A 19,327-nucleotide genomic window follows, 5' to 3' on the forward strand; every position below is an offset into this window, starting at 1 on the left:
AATATGGCCCTTGGCTTATGTCATTAAAGGAGTATGCAATAGAATAGGGAGTCGAACACACACCTTTCGAGTGCTAAGCCTACACCATGTCTAAGTGAAAAGGCCATTGTCTTGTCAACAATGTGCCAACATTGTCTTGTCCTGCCCTGTTCTTCACCTCCACCTCTAAGTCATAGTTCTGGCTACCAGCCCTGCAGGGTGTGAACCTGCCTGCTCCCTGCCTGCTCTGAAAGCTGAGCTTCAGTACCTTCCATTTTATGTCTCATCACCGGCAGGAAAGGTTCTGCAAATTGACTAAGCACTTCACTTAAACTCCCGCAACCTATTGTCTTCAAATTACGCTCTCTTGACAGAAGCACACCTTCACTGCCTTTAAGCGCAATTGACCAGCTCGGCAAACAATTGTTGCCAGCGCACTAAATGGACTAAAATTACTTGGTCATCACGTTTTATTTGCGTTGGTTCTGACTTGCTAGGAAGGTGTTGAGGCAAGTAGCTGCTTATTTCTGTCATCAGGCTGAGCAAGTCCGACTGACAAAAAGTGGAGCAGCAGCATGAGATCGTGTAACTTTCAGGAAGGCAATGTTTGAGGCAATGTTTGAGGGAAGGTAGTGGGGCGGCTGAAGAAGAGGAGTTTCAACAGTAATTTTGTGACATCTTACTTTGCCTCCAGAGCCAGAGCAAAAATTCCTGCTGCCAGTGGTGCAGATGCAGAGGTCCCAGTGTGAGTCTCTGTACACTCGTTGTGAAGATCAGCACTTGTCTGACAGAAAAACAACAAAAAATTGTCTGAAAATATTAAGATTGCATGAATAAACAGTTGTAAATACAGTCAATCCATGCTCACAAACATAACTACGTATCCTTTACTTGGTGCGTATTAATACATTCCTCACCAGCAAAGTGATGGATGTTTAAATCTGTTCATATTTCAATCCTCTCTTTTTACTTCAACTATAATTTTTGTATCAAAATGCTTTGTGTTGGAACAAAATACTCCCACACTGAATATCTTATTTTATTCTAAGGTTTCACAATAAGTGTTTCAGGCTTACTGGTGAATCATAAAAACAGATCATTGTGTTGGGCCTAGAACATTTAAAATTACTGCTTGCTGGAAAATTACTCATAGGATTAGTATTAGTGTTCTGCTCCCTCTTCAGCAGAAGAACTATAATTTGCAATGAAACATGCTTTATTTGGCAATTAAATACCAAACTCATCTGTCCACAAATCTCTAGATATGCAAAGAGGCAACACCAAGACCTTCACATCTCAGCTATGAAGACTAGTCAGCTAGGAAGTACTGATCCATAGCTAATTTGGAATGACATTGTTTTAATCCCCATCCATGTAGTTTACTGCAAAATTACCATCAACCAGAGCTGAACAGAAATTATAGGTCCTTCAACATTATTTTATCACAGCAAAGTTCTTTAGTACAAGTTATTTCTTGCACCATTAACGAAGACACAGACTGATCTGTCCACTTGCTGAGTACCTTTCACAGGTTTCAAAGCATCATTGTTGCTGTCACCAGTGGGAACTGAGGGGCTAAAAATCTTACAAAAGGTAAGTGTTGGAGTGACAATGTATACCAGAGGTGCTGACTGATATGGGTACACTAACTCCACAAGCTTTTTGCTTATAGTCTCAATCTCTCCTCATGAAGAATGGGACCATCTCCATCGAGAGGCCTCCATCATACACAGATATCAGAAGATTTCAAGCGTGCGGATTTAATTTCTTTGATACAACGATATTGTTTAGCCATTGCTCTACAGTAGATGTTCTGAGAATACAACCACATCCTGGAGTACAAATCCCTCACTGTTTCAAAATGAAAGCACTAAGCATGCAAAACACATGTAAAACAGGTGGTCAAAACTAAGCGTTTAAGAGCTCTCACTTGTTATTTGCATATATAACACATTTCTATGTTTTGTTCTGAATCTGGTAAAAACAACCTACAATTCTTTGGTCAGTATAATCCCCACTGCTGTATGCTGTGGCCAGAGTTGAAGAGCACTTCTCTGCATACCAGGGAGAAAGGCCTTGCTGAGAAGCACTGCTAATGGAGATAGTGTAGATACTATCAGTGTAACCATCACAGTCACAGTTGTCACCCTGACGACCTCCATTCCCAGAAGCCCATACAAAAATGGAGCCTTTTCCATTTCGGCCCTAGAGAAAATGAAACGGGTGGTTATAAAAGAGATTTTGTAATATATTCTTAGCAACTCCTCCTGTCCCCTCCTCTCCCCCCAACATGAAAGCCTAATACATCAAATATTTTCAGGTAGAAAAGGATAATTTTCCACCATAGAAGACAGAGACAGAAGAAAACAGCTACTCGTGATTTTCTACCTCAGACCCTATAGTACAATCTTTTAGCTTGTTTGTATCTTTTAGCTTGACTAGTCTACATTTACTGTCCATGGACAGTAAGTTTCTTTAAAATAGGTTTTAGTGTTAAAAACAGAGTCTATGATCAGCAGGACAGTTTTCCCAAATAACAGTGTTTCAGTCCTGAACAATTCTAGGAGAAACGCCTTTTTTTTTTTTTTATTTATTTAAAGAAATAGCTAGTTCATCAGGAGTTATTTCACCTGCATTTCTTGTAATCACAGAGGTATGGTAAACGGTATAAATGATGTACACAATATGACTTTTCCACCAATTTCTTTTTTTGTAATGAAGCCTTTCACTGGTGGCACTCGCTGAAAAACAGTAACAGTAAGCACATCTGGTTGAAAAGCCTCCCTTCTCTTACAAATCTGTGGGCCAGCACCAGCAGGCTCAGGACATAACCATTTTCATTCCCTGCTCTGGCCCCCAGAGAGTAATGAGGTAGCAGCAGCTAACAACTGATGCTGACAGCTGACAAGAGAATGCTGCAGCAGCACGTAAACCATCACAGCTATCACAGAGGAAGTGTATAGCAGCTATTCAGCCTTCAGCTGTGCTCGTCCTTCAGAGGAGAAAATATGTTTCATGTCAAAAGCAAAAGTTCATTTTTTATTCGTTATTAATATATGTATATTCACTGGAAACTGCAGTTGAAATACAGGTTTTTATCACCCTCACCCCTCAGATAAGATTTAAAGTTATTCATGCATGGCCTAAGCAACATTTGCAGCACTTAAAACATTAGAAATAAAGAAAACAGAAAAATAGGCTGTACTCTTTGAGATACAATTGCTAAAATGGGAAGGACAACCCACATGAATTACAGAAAATGAGATAATATCTTCTTTTGAAAATAAAGGCTGCAGTCCAGAAAAGCAATGGTATATGTAAACAGATGATTTGATTTCTCTTGGAGTGCTACCAACACCTCTCAGATGCTTAAGGCTAAGCATATGCTTAAAGTGTTTTACTGGACCAGCAATATACGAGTCAGGGATGAGACTCATTGGCAGCTCCATCACTGACTGACTAAAAGGGATGGAGAGCATCCAGATCCATGCATGAGGGAGCCTGACAAATTAGTGGGTAAATTTGTTCCCCTCAGTAAATAAAACAAGTTGTAAAAACAGGTACATTCTTCACAAAATAACCTGATTTTTCAGAGTATGACCACCGAACTTTGGTTCCTAATAATTGCCTTTAATTATCCCTTTTCACTAACTGCCTACCTATGGACTTAGATCCCTGTTTATCACCAACCCATCCCTCCCAGCCTCCATTCTTCCCTCAGAGTATGCTTGTCAGTTGTCAGACTCCTTTCTTCTTCTCCCTTATCTGCTAATGTTAACTGCTCTATTTTCAATACCCTCCCTTGGTTTGCTCCTGTCCTTCAAGCTTTCTCTCTTTCTCTCCTTTCTTGTCTCTGACTAATACAGACTTCCTCTCTGTATTAGTACCTGTCCTTCTTTAGATATCTTTTCACTGGCAATAGCAAGAGCAGCTTTTTAATACATCCCCAGCAGCTTTCTCTTTGTACGCTGCTGATCATCCAACGAGATCAAAAGAGGATAACGTAAAACAGAACTGTAAAACCACTGTTTCCAATACTCTTCATCATGCATTTTTACTATCTTGAATTTAATTGGATCATGATATGCACCAATTTATAAACACAATACAAGCCCATCCACAGGGTGCTAAAATGCATAGTTATTTCACACAGCAAAATATTCACAAAGCAGAAATTTTGTATTAAATTTTTATAGGCTTTCAGTGCAGAAATCCAATTACTGTTCAGTGCAAAACAAGCAGCAGAGAAGAGTGGGGGTAGGGCAAGACAAAGGCAGCTAAAGTAGCAACAGAAAAAGAAAGCTTATCTGTAGAGAATAGCAGCTAAAACCAGCTTAGGCTCTAATAGTGCTTTTTTAAAAGTCCTGTTCTAGCTAGTAATTTCTTTGACCAGTACTATTAAAATATATTTTTTTCTTTTTAAATATGTTTAAATGAATAGAGTGCAAACCATTTTCATTTCCTGCCTGATATGAACTATTTTAAAATCCTGTTCTCTGCCACATTTCATTGCATTTTTTTCTTAAGTATCATACCTGTTTTATCCCATACTCAAAAGCCTTCTGTGCCAGTCTCCCAGGTCCCTCAACAGTTTTACCATCATCATTAGGTCCCCAGCTTGCACTGTAAATATCCACGTGTTCTGGATTGAAACCAATTGAACTGGCTTCAATAGCATCAGTGACTATTCCATCCAGCATACGTATACCTTAACAGAGAAAAACAAGCAGACTGTATTTACTGTCTGTTTCCTCTTCTTCATCTTTGTTACCTGATTGTAAATTTTATAGCAAAATTAATCTATAAATATTGTACTACAGACTACTGCTGTTCATTTGAATAATACTCAGGACAGTTAATGTCAGTGTAAAATACTACACTTACCCTTTATTTGTAGAGCTCTGTGCTCTCTACAAACATTAAAAAAATAATAAATCCTAAAATTTGGTTGCACCTTATTTACCTCTTTCTCTGTTTTTTGCAGAAGACCAGGAAGATGATGTTCTGTTTACTGTTCCTGCTTTCTTTTCATTACAATGAGCTTTCTCATTGTAATGACCTTCTTCTTCTTCTTTTAAAACCATAACAGAATTCTTTTCTCAAATTGCTATCATATCACTAAAATTAAACAGGTTTTGTCAACATTATTTTTAAGAGTTTTAGTTCAAAGATGTAATTCTGACTGTTCTGACTAAAGCACTGTCCTCTCTGTCATTAAGCCATTTTGCTGTCTTTGTGATGCTATTTCACAAGCTCTTCAGTCTTCACCACAAAAAACGTTCACTGTTGCTTTACTACCGTATTCTTCCTACTGTGAGAAATCCAGGGATGCTAGTGATATCTAGCCATTAATGTTTTATTAGCAACTGCATTATCTAATCTTCTCCAGATCAAGCCTAATCACAGTGGTACTTAAAATTCAGTGGCAGGCAGTGGCTCGCCTGCACTGGCCCCCCTGCTCTGCAAGCCCCTAGCTCTGCAGTGGGATTGCTACCACCGTCGGCGCTGGGTGAGGACAGAAACCCCCGCTACGGCATGGCTCTCCCAGCAAGAGCAGCAATGTAATGGTTAGTGCAGTCGGGATTCAGCCTGTGTTTTCAAGCGATGTAAATGTCAGGGTTCTCCCAAACTTGGCAAGTTTGTATGACAGCAGCTGCACCGTTACTGGCAGCTGGTGAATTGTGAGGACTGATTTTCTGGCATTTTCCACAAAATGGGGGTATTTCCAAAGCATGCCAGGAAGAATGTGACAGTGCTATACAAAAAGAAAAAAAAAAAAAAAAAGAAAGGAAAAAAAAAAAAGAAAAAAAACCACCTTCCCCTTGCAGCTCTCTGTTTTATTCTTTTTTATAGTTAAGAAGGAGAAAGGGTGTAATTCTTTCCCCAAATGGCTGCCCTCTAAGACTCTTCACACCTCTGAAAGAAAACTGAGCTTTATTATTTCATATTAATTAGTGGCAAAAAAGAGACAAAGGAGTTAATCTGTTCAACCACTGCTACTCCACTATCACTCATAAAGCTGGGAAAAGAATCAAGGTGCATCCTGTGCATCAGGTTCTACAAACACCTCTTGCCCTGAATAGGCTTAAACTCATAACATTTTGAATATTCCTTTTTCAACTAGCTCAGAATTGTGAGTTTCTGTCATACATGTGTGCTGTAAGCAAAGATCTGCCTGTGTGGAAATGACTGCAACACTCTGGACACTGGGTTGTAACATATCATGAGATACTGGAAATGCAGAGAGACATTTCCCAAACAAGAAGACAAAGCCAATTCCACTGATAAATAATGTAGTGAGGAAGAAAACATGCACACTGGCAATGCATTGATAAAAAAACAGCTCAGTAGAAAACAAACAAACAAACAAACAAACAAACAAAAACCACCAATACTGTCATGTCTTTATGACCTCCAAAAATACTGCATGTTTAAGTCAACTTGGGGATTTGATGACTGCAGTGATATTTCCCTAAGCAGATTCCAATTATCTGCTCTTGCATAAATTCTTCCACATGCTTTCTCTCATCATCAGTCCCACAAATTCAAAAGCAGGCAAAGCCCAAGGTAATTTCAGACACATACATGTATCTGCATGGCAGAAGGCTATTTTTAGCAGCACATCACTATGTGGGAACTCTCAGCCCAGTCCTTTGTGAAATGGAACTTCTTAATCATTTGATTTCCATGGCAGCACCAGAGAAATATCGTAGCATAGTGCAGCGGTTAGATATGCACAAAGATATACACACCCTGCTTTACTCCAAAGGTGATAAATACACACATTTCTTAGCTCTATACAAAACAAGAGGTTAATGTTAAATGAAACTGAAAGGTGTCACTTTTAAAATTGACATTAAGAAGTATTTGTTTCACACAGCACATAGGGATGGCCTGCGGGATTCATGGCCACAAACTGTTGAAAAGATTTACACAGATTTCAGAACAGGGCCAGACATTAATGTACTAATAGAAATGCTCGAGATTATTAAAGTTACTATTTTCATGGAAAATGAAAAATTTTGAATTGAATGTTTTACTTCAAGGCAAAGTTAAACCAGTCTCTAATGTTAAAGGTCAGAGAACAGCATATTCCAAATGTCAGGGTTTCTTTCCGTCTTTCTCAAAGCATATATTGCTGACTATCAGAGAGAATGCATTGGCTACGGACCACTGGATTTATCCAGTATGGCAACTGATACAAGCAAACAGCCGCTTAAAGAAGTCACCCTGAACTAATGTCAAACAGAAGTGTGTAATGCATCATTCCAAGGATTTAAAAAAAAAAAAAAAAAAAAAAAAGGAAGAAAAAAAAGAAAATGTCTGTGAAGAAATGAATCCTACATAGCTTTGTACGTAAAAAAAAACTCTTCCAGTGTCTACCCAGACCAAATTTAGCTAAATTTTTTGATGAATTCTCCTATTTTCCGTTGCTCTTTGGACATGTTTTTGTTACACCCCTATCTCAATCATGCTGGCCATATATACTGGCTTACAATTTATTTCAACTCATGTATATTTTTCTTATCTGCCACCCAGTTATTAGGAGCTTTCTGGGTAATCTGAAGCACTGGATTGCTTTTCCTCCTGTTATTTTCCTTTTCTAGACAAGTCACACAGTACAGATTTCTAGTTTGCATTTGCAAATGAAATCTGTGGAAGAACCTTCTCTATAGATGCAAGTGCCTTAAAATATGGGCACAGCAGGAATTCAGACATCATTGCAGCTTCATCCATTTTGCCCTGCTTTGAAAATTTGGCATCTTCATCTCATGAGCGAGATATTTTATTTAAACAGAGCATGACAGCATAATGCATTATGGCAAAGGCAGACTGCAAAGCTGACATCTATGACAGCTGAGTAGAGTAAATGGGAACCTACAAACGTAAGACCAAAATGGTGGGAATGGCAGTTATGGGTGTCAACTGCCACTCATCATCCTTTTGTTTAAAAGGAAAAAAGAAGTAATGGAAAAACTAGACTGCAACAAGTATCTTCCTGTGAGCTAAATAACCATTTGCAACTAATACTTTGATCATAACTATTTCATAAACTTCTAATGGATTAATTTGGATATTCTCTCTTCTAATCTGCTCAATCACCTCTCCTCCTCCATGCCATCTCCTTCCAAGATAGCCAGCTACAACAAGTGAATCCATCATTCCTTAAAAGATCTCTGTGTACAAAAGAGATTATTATTAACCTATATTATTACTTTGTTGTTACATATTACACCATCTACTTATATTCAAGTGACAAATTCCAGAGAACATGATGGCATTTAAGAAATGATGTCACAAAAATCTATCACTCTGCCCTGTGGCCAGTCAGGATTTTGTAGACTAATACTGCAAGAGTGATGATTCCTGTGAAGAAACAGTAATTTATACTTCAGATTAATGGTATCTGAAAACATTCAGCATTTCACAGAATTTTTCTAGTTTTCCTTCACATCAGACATCTAGCTATCTTCATTCTCTTACCTCCAACTTTGGAATTGTAGGCTACTCCAACTCCACATTTTCTATTGTTGGCTTGCATTGCAATTTCTCCTGCACACCGTGTTCCATGCCTGAATAAATACAGTAAGAATAAATGATGTCTCATAACCTACACAATTCTGTGTAATGTACACAAAGACTCATCAGTGACTTTCTGGATTTGGTGGATGTCTTGAACTGAATGTAATGCAGCTGTTGAATAATTCTGAGTTGTATCTATGTGACACAAAAATACTTGTTTCCCTTAGGCTTCAGTCAATGTAATTTTACCTATTTAGTGATCAAATGATCATCAAGATGAGATGGTAAATACCTAATCCAAGCCACACTGAGGTCCATAAAACTATCCATTATCTGTATTTTAGCAGAGTGCATCTGTATTTTACAGAGTAGTGTAAAATTATAAGGCTAATAAGCTACTAAACTTCTTCAGAAAGAAATGCAAACGAGTCTTTCTGTAATCACACATTCAGATATTCTTTTTTTTAATGATTGCCTTTATTAGGATTTCAGAAAGTTAGCCTTTAAAGTATCTTCATCATTGCTGAATTTTTCTTGTAACTAGCTACTTTTTATGCAATTTTTTTTGCCATGGGTGATTCTTTACTCTTCAATAAAGAAAACCTTCAAGTAACTGTAATTGTAGAAGAGTTGTATTATTTAATACTATAGATTGTTATTCAATGAAGTGTTTTAATGCTTCTGGGCTGAATTCCATTTATTTATTAATAAAGATTAGAAATAATACAGGTAAATTTAAGGGATAATGTCATCAGAACAAGAGGATAATGGACTCTTGCTCTTAAATAATGCTGTAGTAAAGTAGAAATGTCATTTTTCAAATGTCTTATTCATGGGATATTTATCTGTTGATTGACTGTTGTGTTCCCCTCCCCCCCCCCGATTTATGTTATGAATGCTGCCATATGGTTTGATAGACAATAGGGAACCAGTGCATCAGCATCTTCCTGTGTATTTATTGAGTACTGACATCCTAATTGGTTTAAGAAATTGACTTCTGTGCACCAGCTTTTAAAGAGGTCCACTCCCTTCTCTTGTGCCAGACAAAATCCCTCACTGAACTACATGAATACTCCCAGGTGTGACAGATCCATCCTGATGTTCCACTGAGTACCTGACTGACAGCTCTAGAGAGGGCATTGGGGAAAATTCCCCACTCCTTCCAAGACACACAAGTCCACTAAGCAAACCGGCTGGTTGTCTGTGTTCGAGCCTTTTGAGACTTCCTGTGTTTCCACTTTGAAGATGTCCAGGCCAAATCTGGTCTATATAACGTTTCCAGACACCTTTTTCCTCAGAAGAGACAGAAAGATTTTCCAGAAAAGGAATGTAGCCTCCTCCAGTGTCACAGCAATATCAGAGGAGGAGGTCAGAAGCATTGTTTCACCTTTGCTTATCAGTACTGAGCTAGAAAACATTTGTCCAAAATATTGTATTGGTCCAGAAGGTACTGCCAAAACCAGAATACAGTGTCCTTAAATAAAAAAGTTGGTCTAAAGGGATCTTTTTTTTTGGTAGGTTGGTAGGTTTCTCTAAGAAACAGGCTGTTTCAGAGCCCTTCACAGCAGATGCATTCTTCTAAAATTCCCAGGGCAAAGCAGAGAACTTAAAATTTGCTTAGGTAGGTATTGTTCTACAAATGTATATGGTGACATGGACAGATTGTTCCATTCAGCTTACAGAAATGTGTCAGACTTTACATATACTAAGATATGGAGAAACTGAAGACGTCAAAATTTAATTTCCCTAATATCCAGTGTCTGTGAAAGTGTTTCTGCCAATGAAAACACAGGAGATTCTGCATGAACATCGGGAAACACTTTTTTTACTGGGAGGCTTACCTGAACACTGGTGCAGGCTGCCCAGAGAGGCTGTGGAGTCTCCTCCTTGGCGATACTCAAAAGCCCTCTGGACATAGTCCTGTGCACCCTGCTCTGGGTGGCCCTGCTTAAGCAGGGGTTTGGGCCAGAAGAGCTCCTGAGGTCCCTTCCAACCTCAACCTTTCTGTGGTTTTGTGACACAAATTTTTCCTTTCATACATAATTACCATAGGGGACATGGATATTTCCTCATTTGCATGTTGTAACACACGAAGTAATAGAGTACTATTTTACTCTCTTCACACAATTGGGAGGCTACTCACTTGTTTTCGTTTGTTGGGTCATATCTAGGAAAGGGATCGTGATCGTTGTCATTGAAATCATAACTTGCCTTTGGGTCCTACATTTAAAAGAACAGAAATAATTGGGACAACTAGGAAATGCATTTTTAAATGTGCAACAAAATGGGTTCTAGAGTCGGTATTTATTGATTTGGTGTGCCTCATGTTGACAGCAATCAAGTGCATAGAATTTGACAGGCGTTCACAATTCCATAAATTTTTCAGGGAGCTTTAATAATTCAGCATTAAACCACGGTATACAAACATGCCTGGGAACTAAATCCACTGAGATTAAAAAAAAATAATAATAAATTATCTTTGCTAAGTAACGTTCAACTTCCTGTGACATAGACCAGGTTCCAAATTAGGTCTGAGGCAAATAGTTCAGTCTCTGCAATGTAGGAGCTGCCTTGTGGAACAGACAATGTGTCTGTATATGAAATTTACAACTGATTAATTTATTCCACAGCAATATAATGCACAAACTTACATAGTTAGTGTAGATGTCAGTGTGATTCCACTCCAAGCCATCATCTAATACTGTGATGACAACACCCTTGCCTGTAATCCCTTTTTGCCATACAGGAATAACATGGAGATCCAGTTTGGGAAGGGATGGAGTTATCCTTGTATCTTGCTGAGGGACAGAAAAGATTACAAATGTGTCAGTATTTTGTATCCATTTATACCACACAGATCCAAAGTCACATTTTAGAAATGCTCTAAATCCTCCCAGCCTGAATTAGTATATTTCTCTCAAACTTTGTAAACATATAACAAAAATGAATTTGTTCAAATAGTTGTAGCACTGAAAGATTTCCCCCATCACTCGATGCTTCCAGAAAACCACCCCTGAATAAGGACCATCTTTGATTTATTAGAGCTAGACAACAGAAATAAATACAAGAGGGGTAGGAACGTACCAATGAACCTTGCAAAGCTGAGTTAATAACCAGACCTACTAATGTCTGTTATTTTCACCTTTTGAGGAGCCAAGACAGTAAGTAGCCCACAGTACAGTACGCTGTGTTTTCTCCAAACTTGTTTTCTCCTTTGACGTTCAACTTAGCCAGAACAGAATAATTAATGGCTAAAACAATTAAGGTAGTTGTTTGGCTAGGAACAACTGTGCTGAATCACAACTTTCTGTTTGCTACCCTCATTACTTTTCCTGTGGTAAATCAACTGGAAGTATGAGTCATTTATAGCCTTCTCTTCCACAGAAGTTCTTTGAAAAGTAACTTCTAAGTGGGTCATTTTTCCTCTCTAATATTAAATATGCAGCACATACATCTAATTTAGAATCCTTGCTTACTACCCCATAAAAACAGAGATATAAACCCCAGCATTTTGTGTTTCTCAGTGCATAATTACGTTAGTTGATCACAGGTTTTTCATTTATTTGTTTCCAAAAGAATGTCAGACAGCATATGAGGATTAGGTACAGAAATATGTTATAGGAATAACATTTATTTCACTTTTTGCTTTCTTTTCTGACTGCTGCAGATCAGGAAGGTTTTGAGGTTTCCAGTTTCGTTTTCTAGAATCCATTACATTTTTTTTTGGTGATTTGTGAAGACACACTGAACAAAAGTTAAAAACCATTGACACTAAATCAGATAATAGGTTATTTGCTACAAGGCAAGGATAACATTTTGGAAGAAACTGTCTAACACACGTATATTCAATTAAAAATATATATAATCAATGTGCATTGGAAACAAGAGTAAGCATCATGTTTTCTGTTTCTCATGTGTGTAAACTGGAGGCAAAAGGAGTGAAAAATCACAGAAAGGTGGAAAGAGGAACAGCGTCTTCTGGAGAACATGGCACTGCTTTTTTCACACACACACACCAAAAAAAAAACCAAAAACACTTTTTTTCTGAACTGTGTGTTTATGTATTTGTCCAAAGCAGAGACCTTAGATATTTTGTGCTTCCTACTGAAAGCAGGCAAACAAGCAAATACACACACAGCTTCAAAGAAATGTTAAATTCTCAAAGATAACTATTTTTATGTTGACAAATAATCTGTAGGAATTTTTGTGGAAATATTTTATCCTATGTGTTTTGCAATTTACTTTTTCTAACTAAAAGGAAAGAGAAGCAAAAGCATTGTACAAACAGCCTACAGTTTGGCCTGCTTTCTCTAAGCTGAACTGAAGAAAAGGAAGTATCTCTAGCCACTAGGATCATGTTTGTACTTGACCATTTTTCTTGTTATACCATTTTTAATCCCACTCCTCTTCTGAGGGAAATCCATGACATCTAGACTGAAGGTAAACCTAGATGCATGGTGGAAATCCAGCTGAAACGTAGGTGATGAACTGTATTTCTGTCTTGTCATATTCAGACAAAAACTAGAGAGGTTAGGAAACTTCTTTTCCTTGAGGTTTTCAACATGTGAGCTGTAAAGAATCTCTTCTACTTGCACCCTAGGCCGAGACGCCAAAGGCGACTGCCATATGCGTGCATATGCTTTTGTGTTCTTCTGGAGTATGCACTCCACACTACCAATTTTAATGAAGAAACACACGGCCAGCTTCAGACATGTTAAAGGAATTCTTACATGTTGACAGTAAATATTTTAAAGTTATAATACAGGTAGGTATTATCTATTGTACCATGTTCTAATATCACCCCCCAGCTTGAGCAGCAGCCTAGATAAGCTTTTGGAATCTCTGCATGAACTACACATCACAAAAGACATACGGTTGCCTGGAAATATTATGCACAGAGATTTTTATAACCTATGCTAATGAGAGGGACTCTTCATTTTTTCCCTCCAGTGCAATCGCTGTGATACTAGTAGAATAGTACAGCTGATACTACAAGCAAAATTCATCTTCCCTGGTCCCACAATGAGACAAATTCTTACCAGATACCACTGCTGATTCCACATAGGATCATTGAAAAGATTCTCTGCTGAGTCTGTCATGGTGGCACGCTTAGTTCGCTTTTTCTCGTATTGCTGCTCTGCCCATGACACCTAAAATTATTTGTAAAAATGTGATATGTAAGCCAGTATACATTGGGACTCATTAGCCTAGAGGACAAGGGTTTTCCTCACCCAGCTAGACTTTCATGCCTAGGGCTAGACGAACAACATTTGATGCAGAGAGGAGGATTATTTATTCCGTACTACGGTGTACTTTAGGAAAGAGGATTCAGTGAAATCACTATGCCATACAATTAATTCATGTAAAGTACAAGTTAATGGTGGAAATCCTGTGAATGCCACACAATGCAGACTTCTGTATCAAATGTGTAGTATGGTTAGAAGGTTATTTAAGTAGTGATGTTTACTGAAACAAACAAAACTACACTTTGCTTCTTTTTCATACTTTCATTTTAATGCCTATTGATTTATACTTGGAGTTGCAAGAAAAGAAGAAAGATTATCTCTGGCTTTATCTCTGACTAGCAGTCATAACGATGATGTTACTCATAGCCCAGATGGACCTTCAAGTCTCCTTCCCACCGGTGTTTTGAAGTGTGATCTGTTAGTAAACCAGGAATATTGGACTAAATTCCTCACTGGCATAATTCCACTTGAGGCTACTGAGAGCCAAAATGCTTCAGTGTGTTTTGCTAATGCATCTGTACACTGAAATGCCTGGCATTTGTGCACAAACACAGCATTCCCTAAGTCACAGGGTTATGTTTTAACAATATTTCCCACCCTTGGTCCTTTGAATGCTTTATTAAATCCACTTCAAATCCAATCCTGACTCTGCTGTGTGACACCCATCTGTGCTGTGTGCTCCTTTTGGAAATGGCAAAAAAATGGTGCTGCAGGCACCTGGGCAGTCACTCTGACACAGACCAAGGTGCTGCTTTTCATCCCAATTTCCAAACAGGCAAAGAAAGCTCAGATTCAGGAGGTTGCCAAGGTCCTGCTTTAAGGACATTTTAAGAATCCATTTAAGAATGCCTGGGACTTAAACCTTTTGCTTTATGCATCTGAACAGACTTTAGTACTTTTCCCTACTGTCGTTTGACGACCTTATGGTCCTTACACATATCACCATATATGAAAAAATCATAAGAGTGAGTTAGAAATTATTATAATAAAGAAATGTACCGATTTGATTAAAATACATCTTTTCTAAGGAGAACTTAATGAAAATTCACTGCAAGAACATTAACCCTTAAAGATGGAAGCTACAGCAAGCACATATACTGAAAGATAATGCAGCTCACTTTGCTTCGTACTTAGTACTGAAACCCCTACAAAGCACGATTAGTCTCAGGAGATGAATATACCCATGAAGTACGAGTATTTTAAACTGCACTACTGATAGGCAAGGCCATATATACTTCTGCACAGGTTAGAGCAATTACCATGATTCTCTTCCCTGCCCACAGCAAAGCTTGGCCTCTGCATCACCCAATGGTAATTAAGAATTGACAGTTTCCATGCTTGTTGTTTTCTGATGCGGACAACTGCTCTGAGGGAAATGAGCTGAAACTACTAAGCACATATGTCAGACATACAAGCCAAATATTTGTCACTCAGCAGCTGGGTAAGGTTCATGCTATCCATCTACAGCAAAAGCTGAAGGCCCTATGCCAGATCTACAAAGCACTGGAAATGATTTTGATTCAGGTCCCTTGCAAGAAAGTGGACTTGGAAGCTAGTGCAAATACTGGAAGACGTTGGGGAGCCAAATATTTGTGTCCTTTCAAAATATTCACAGGCGTTACGCATTTTACTACAAACACTTGGACAGCCACAGGAAGGAGATAAATATTCAGAGTAGAGCCAAGTTTTGCCCCAACTTTCATGGCTAACATATTGTAAAATTCATCAAGGCAATACACAAACCAAGGCAGGATTCTCTTCTCTTTCCTTTTTTATAAGAATGAATTTAAACCCTTTTAAATAGGCTGTTGCTTAACAGAATTAGCTCTTCGAAGTAAAGGTCCATGCATAACCACAAAGCATTACATGATTGCCTCGTGTTTATATACTTACCTAATGACATAATTACATCTCGTTCATTCACATAGTTAATTTGCATACTAGAGGGTAAATAAAAGGAAAATTGGAGCAGATTTAGCAAATCACCTGCAGCACTTTGAAGCTGGTTTGGGGGTCTAAGTACATGAGTATGCAGTAATGTTTAGTGGTAATGCATGTAATGCACTGACTTCCACTCTGCTCATGACACAAGAATTTGGTATATTAAACATGGTCGTGTTTTCCCATGTAACAGACATTTGATGTATTAAGTACAAAAAAGAATCACAGAATATCCCAGGTTGGAAGGGACCCGCAAGGATCAGAGTCCAACTCCTGGGTCTACACAGGACCACCCAAAAACCAGACCATGTGTCTGAGAGCGTTGTCCAAACTCTTCTTAAACTCCATCAGGCTCGATGCCATGACCACGTCCCTGGGCAGCCTGTCCCAGTGCCCGACCACCTCTGGGTGCAGAACCTTTCCCTTACACCCAGCCTGACCCTCCCCTGTCCCAGCTCCATGCTGTTCCCTCAGGTCCTGTTGCTGTCCCCAGAGAGGGAGGGAGAGAAAAGTGAGGAATTGCAGCCAGATCTCTGTTCCTGAACGCTGTACTATGACAGCATCAGAACGTAGGTATGGACATAAAATATAGCATGTAACCTTTATTTGTGGTGGTTTTTACACTAAAGCTGTGGCTTTGAGCATCCCCAGTTTAGAAAGATTTCACCCAGAAGACTTCAACTGCTAATCTGATGCTTGCAAGGAGACAGACAGGAATGGACAGTTTTGAAACAGAACATGTAAAACAAATACACTGTCTCACCCCCTCCTTTAATTCTTCATAAAATGTTTCCTCCTAACTGACATTTGCATCCAAAAACTTCACTCAGATAACCAATTACTTCTTCTCAAGTGATTCATCCTTACATGACAAAACGCTGGTTTTCACAATGAAGTTACTTGACGTTTTGGACTGCTGCTGCAATAATGCTGATTTGAAATTCAAATGTCATCATTCTGATGTGTGTCAGATGCTGTTTTTAAGAGGGGCTGACAGCATTCTGCTCTGTTCCTTAAATTTGCCGCCCACCACATTTCCTCAGTATGTTTACAAATACGGATCCTTCTCTCCTAAGTAAAGTCAAATAAATGGAGAGTCTGCCTCGCTACAGGATTGTGCATTAGACTGTATAATCCATGGCTCTGAACGGTGCCCGTCCCTGATTTCTGGGAGATCCCAGCGTACCAAAAGACTGCAAGTCTAGGTCATGTGATGAATCCCTTAAGCGGGGGTCTTCGCTTGCCATGGAAAAGATAAATCTAGCAAAACCTCAGTCTTTTGTTTTTTTTTGGTAATATTGAATCACTTTAAATGGAACCTAATTTCCATGGCAATCGCATACACATGGCCTGATTAAACTTATTGCATCTATGGATTTTTTCTTTGAATCGAGCTCTGTTGTTCGTCATTTATGTTTTCATCAGCAACACATCGACATATGAAATTCCAAACCTCTGCAATGCTGCATATTTTAAATCTTAATTTGGAAAGCACTTGCAAGAAATATGGTAAGAGAGGGTCAGAGTCTGCCTGTTAATGATGGAATAATAAAGTATTATTCAACACAAGTATGGATGGCTGAATACATTAGACTTGCAAAACGAGCAAAGTCTGCCTGTGACCTCGTTAGGAGGCTGGCAATCAATAAGCAGTCAGAATAAACAGAGGGCATAAAAAAAAAATGTAACACTCACCCGCTCATCATCAGAAAGTCTTTTAGTGATATGAATGGCACTTCTTCGAGATCGTCTTGGATGGCTTTTATGTCTGAATAGGTAGTGATTTTTGAGTGATCCAATCTATAAGACAGAGGTGTGCTGTAAGTATGGAGAGGTATCTCCCTACTGCAAACAAATATCAACAGTCACAACCTGATGGAATGTTTTCTGCTTGAAAGCAAAGAGCAAGAAACTACGTTTAAATATGTTAATCTGAACTGGAACACTCTTCAAGTAAGAAGTGCTTGTCACAGCCTGCATGCTACTGGAAGGGTTGGGGGGAATCATTTCATTTAACCTCATTAAATCGCACTCATTACTACGACAGTACTCAGCAAAGTAGCGCTACTCCTGTAGCAGCAACCGGAGCAAACAGAAGTGTCCTGGCAGAGCCACGTCCCGGCCGGAGGTCAGGTTATGCATTTAGCCGCATTCCCCGATTTTGGCCCCTTTGCTGTGCCCGGGGGCTTTGTGCCTCGGGGATCTCACGAGGGGTCGCGGCGCTTGGAGCTGGCACCCCGCGGGCATTTTGGCTGGCAGCGCGCAGGGGCCGGGCCAGCCCCGGTGCCCTTCACTCCGCGGGGACTGCTTGCGGTCGGCACCGGGGAACCGAGGGCTTGGGGAGCCCGGACCGGGGGTCTGGCCCGGAGCCGGCCGTGCGGAGGGCGCGACCGCCACAGGGGTGAGCACGGCGAGGGGCCACGAGTGGGCGAGGAGGGGGCGAGGACGGGGCGAGGAGGGGAGTTGGGGAGGGGGTCGCCGGCGCCACCGCCCCCGCTCGCAGCCGGCCCCGGGATGCCGCGGTGGGAACAGACGCTGCCTGCGGACCCCCGCCCGGCGCCGGGACGGAGCCGCCACCTCTACGCGGTTACTCATCCCTGACAACGCTGACGTCACGGCATCCCAAAAAAAAAATACAAGCGACGGGGGGTGGGGGCAAGGAGCCCCGCGCCCGGAGCCCCTCGTGCTGGGGTGGGGCGGGGGAGCCGCCCGCAGCCCCGCTCCGGGCGCGGGTCGGGGGTCTTCGGCGGGGCAACTCCCGGAAATGGGGTAAAGGCGGTGTGTGTATGGGGTAAAGGGGTATGGGGGTGTGTACAGGGTAAAAGGGTGCGTGTGTGTGTGTATGGGGTTAAGGGGTGTGTATGGGGTAAAGGGGTTTGTGTACGGGGTAAAGGGTTGCGAGTGTGTGTACGGGGTAAAGGGGTGCGTGTGCATGCAAAGGGATGTGTGCGCATGGGATGCGCGCCCCGCGCCCGCTCCGCCGCCCGTACCTGCCCCACGAGGTCGTAGCCCAGCTCCTCGGCGATGTCCCTGGCGGCGTCGGGGCCCGCCGGGACCTCGGCCGCCCACTCGTTGAGGAATTGCCGCCCGGCGCCGCCGCCGCGGGGCAGGCAGCAGGCGGCCAGCAGCGCCAGGGCCGCGCAGCGCCCGCACCAACGGAGCCCGTCCATGGCCGCAGCGGGCCGGCGTTGCTAGGCGAGCGCCTGGGAAGGGCGGCGGGGCTCGGATCGGCTCGGATCGGCACGGCTTGGCACGGCTCGGCTCGGCGCGGCACGGATCGGTGCTGCGCGGCTGCCCGGCTCCGCGCGGCCGCCCAGACCCCTCGGTCTCCGGAATGGAAATGAGCGTTTTGCACGTCAAAACGACGACAGACATCCTGACGTCAAAGTCTACCTGGCCCCCGGGCCGGGAGGGTGCTTCCCCGGGGGGAGGGCGTGGGGCGGGCGGCTCCGTCGGGGCTCCCGCCCCCTCCCGCGGAGGGAGGCGAGGGGCGCGGGGCCGCTGCCGGCGTCGTGCCCGCGCACCGTGCCCGCGGCTCGCCCCCGCGGCTCGCCCCCGGGGTGGTGGGAGCGAAGGTCGCGCCGTCCCCCGTCGGCGACACCCCTCCGCCGGGCCCTCGGGTGTCGCTGGGAGGAGCC

General features: G+C 41.4%; 1 protein-coding gene across 1 annotated transcript in view; it reads right to left on the reverse strand.

Annotated features, from left to right (window-relative positions):
- Positions 1-19,111, reverse strand: part of PCSK1 (proprotein convertase subtilisin/kexin type 1) — a 31,704-nt gene extending 12,593 nt beyond the window's left edge. Inside the window, exons 1-9 of the mRNA XM_040541633.1 lie at positions 18,680-19,111; positions 17,385-17,489; positions 13,542-13,652; positions 11,154-11,300; positions 10,646-10,722; positions 8,464-8,552; positions 4,515-4,687; positions 1,972-2,184; positions 663-763 (exon numbers count right to left, since the gene is read on the reverse strand). Of these exons, the coding sequence (XP_040397567.1) occupies positions 663-763; positions 1,972-2,184; positions 4,515-4,687; positions 8,464-8,552; positions 10,646-10,722; positions 11,154-11,300; positions 13,542-13,652; positions 17,385-17,489; positions 18,680-18,859 (1,196 nt within the window). The 5' untranslated portion in view covers positions 18,860-19,111. The remainder of the gene's footprint in view (positions 1-662; positions 764-1,971; positions 2,185-4,514; positions 4,688-8,463; positions 8,553-10,645; positions 10,723-11,153; positions 11,301-13,541; positions 13,653-17,384; positions 17,490-18,679) is intronic.
- Positions 19,112-19,327: the final 216 nt, after the last annotated feature.

The sequence above is a fragment of the Cygnus olor genome, chromosome Z (genome assembly GCF_009769625.2).
Source record: "Cygnus olor isolate bCygOlo1 chromosome Z, bCygOlo1.pri.v2, whole genome shotgun sequence".
In the NCBI taxonomy this organism is placed as follows: domain Eukaryota; kingdom Metazoa; phylum Chordata; class Aves; order Anseriformes; family Anatidae; genus Cygnus; species Cygnus olor.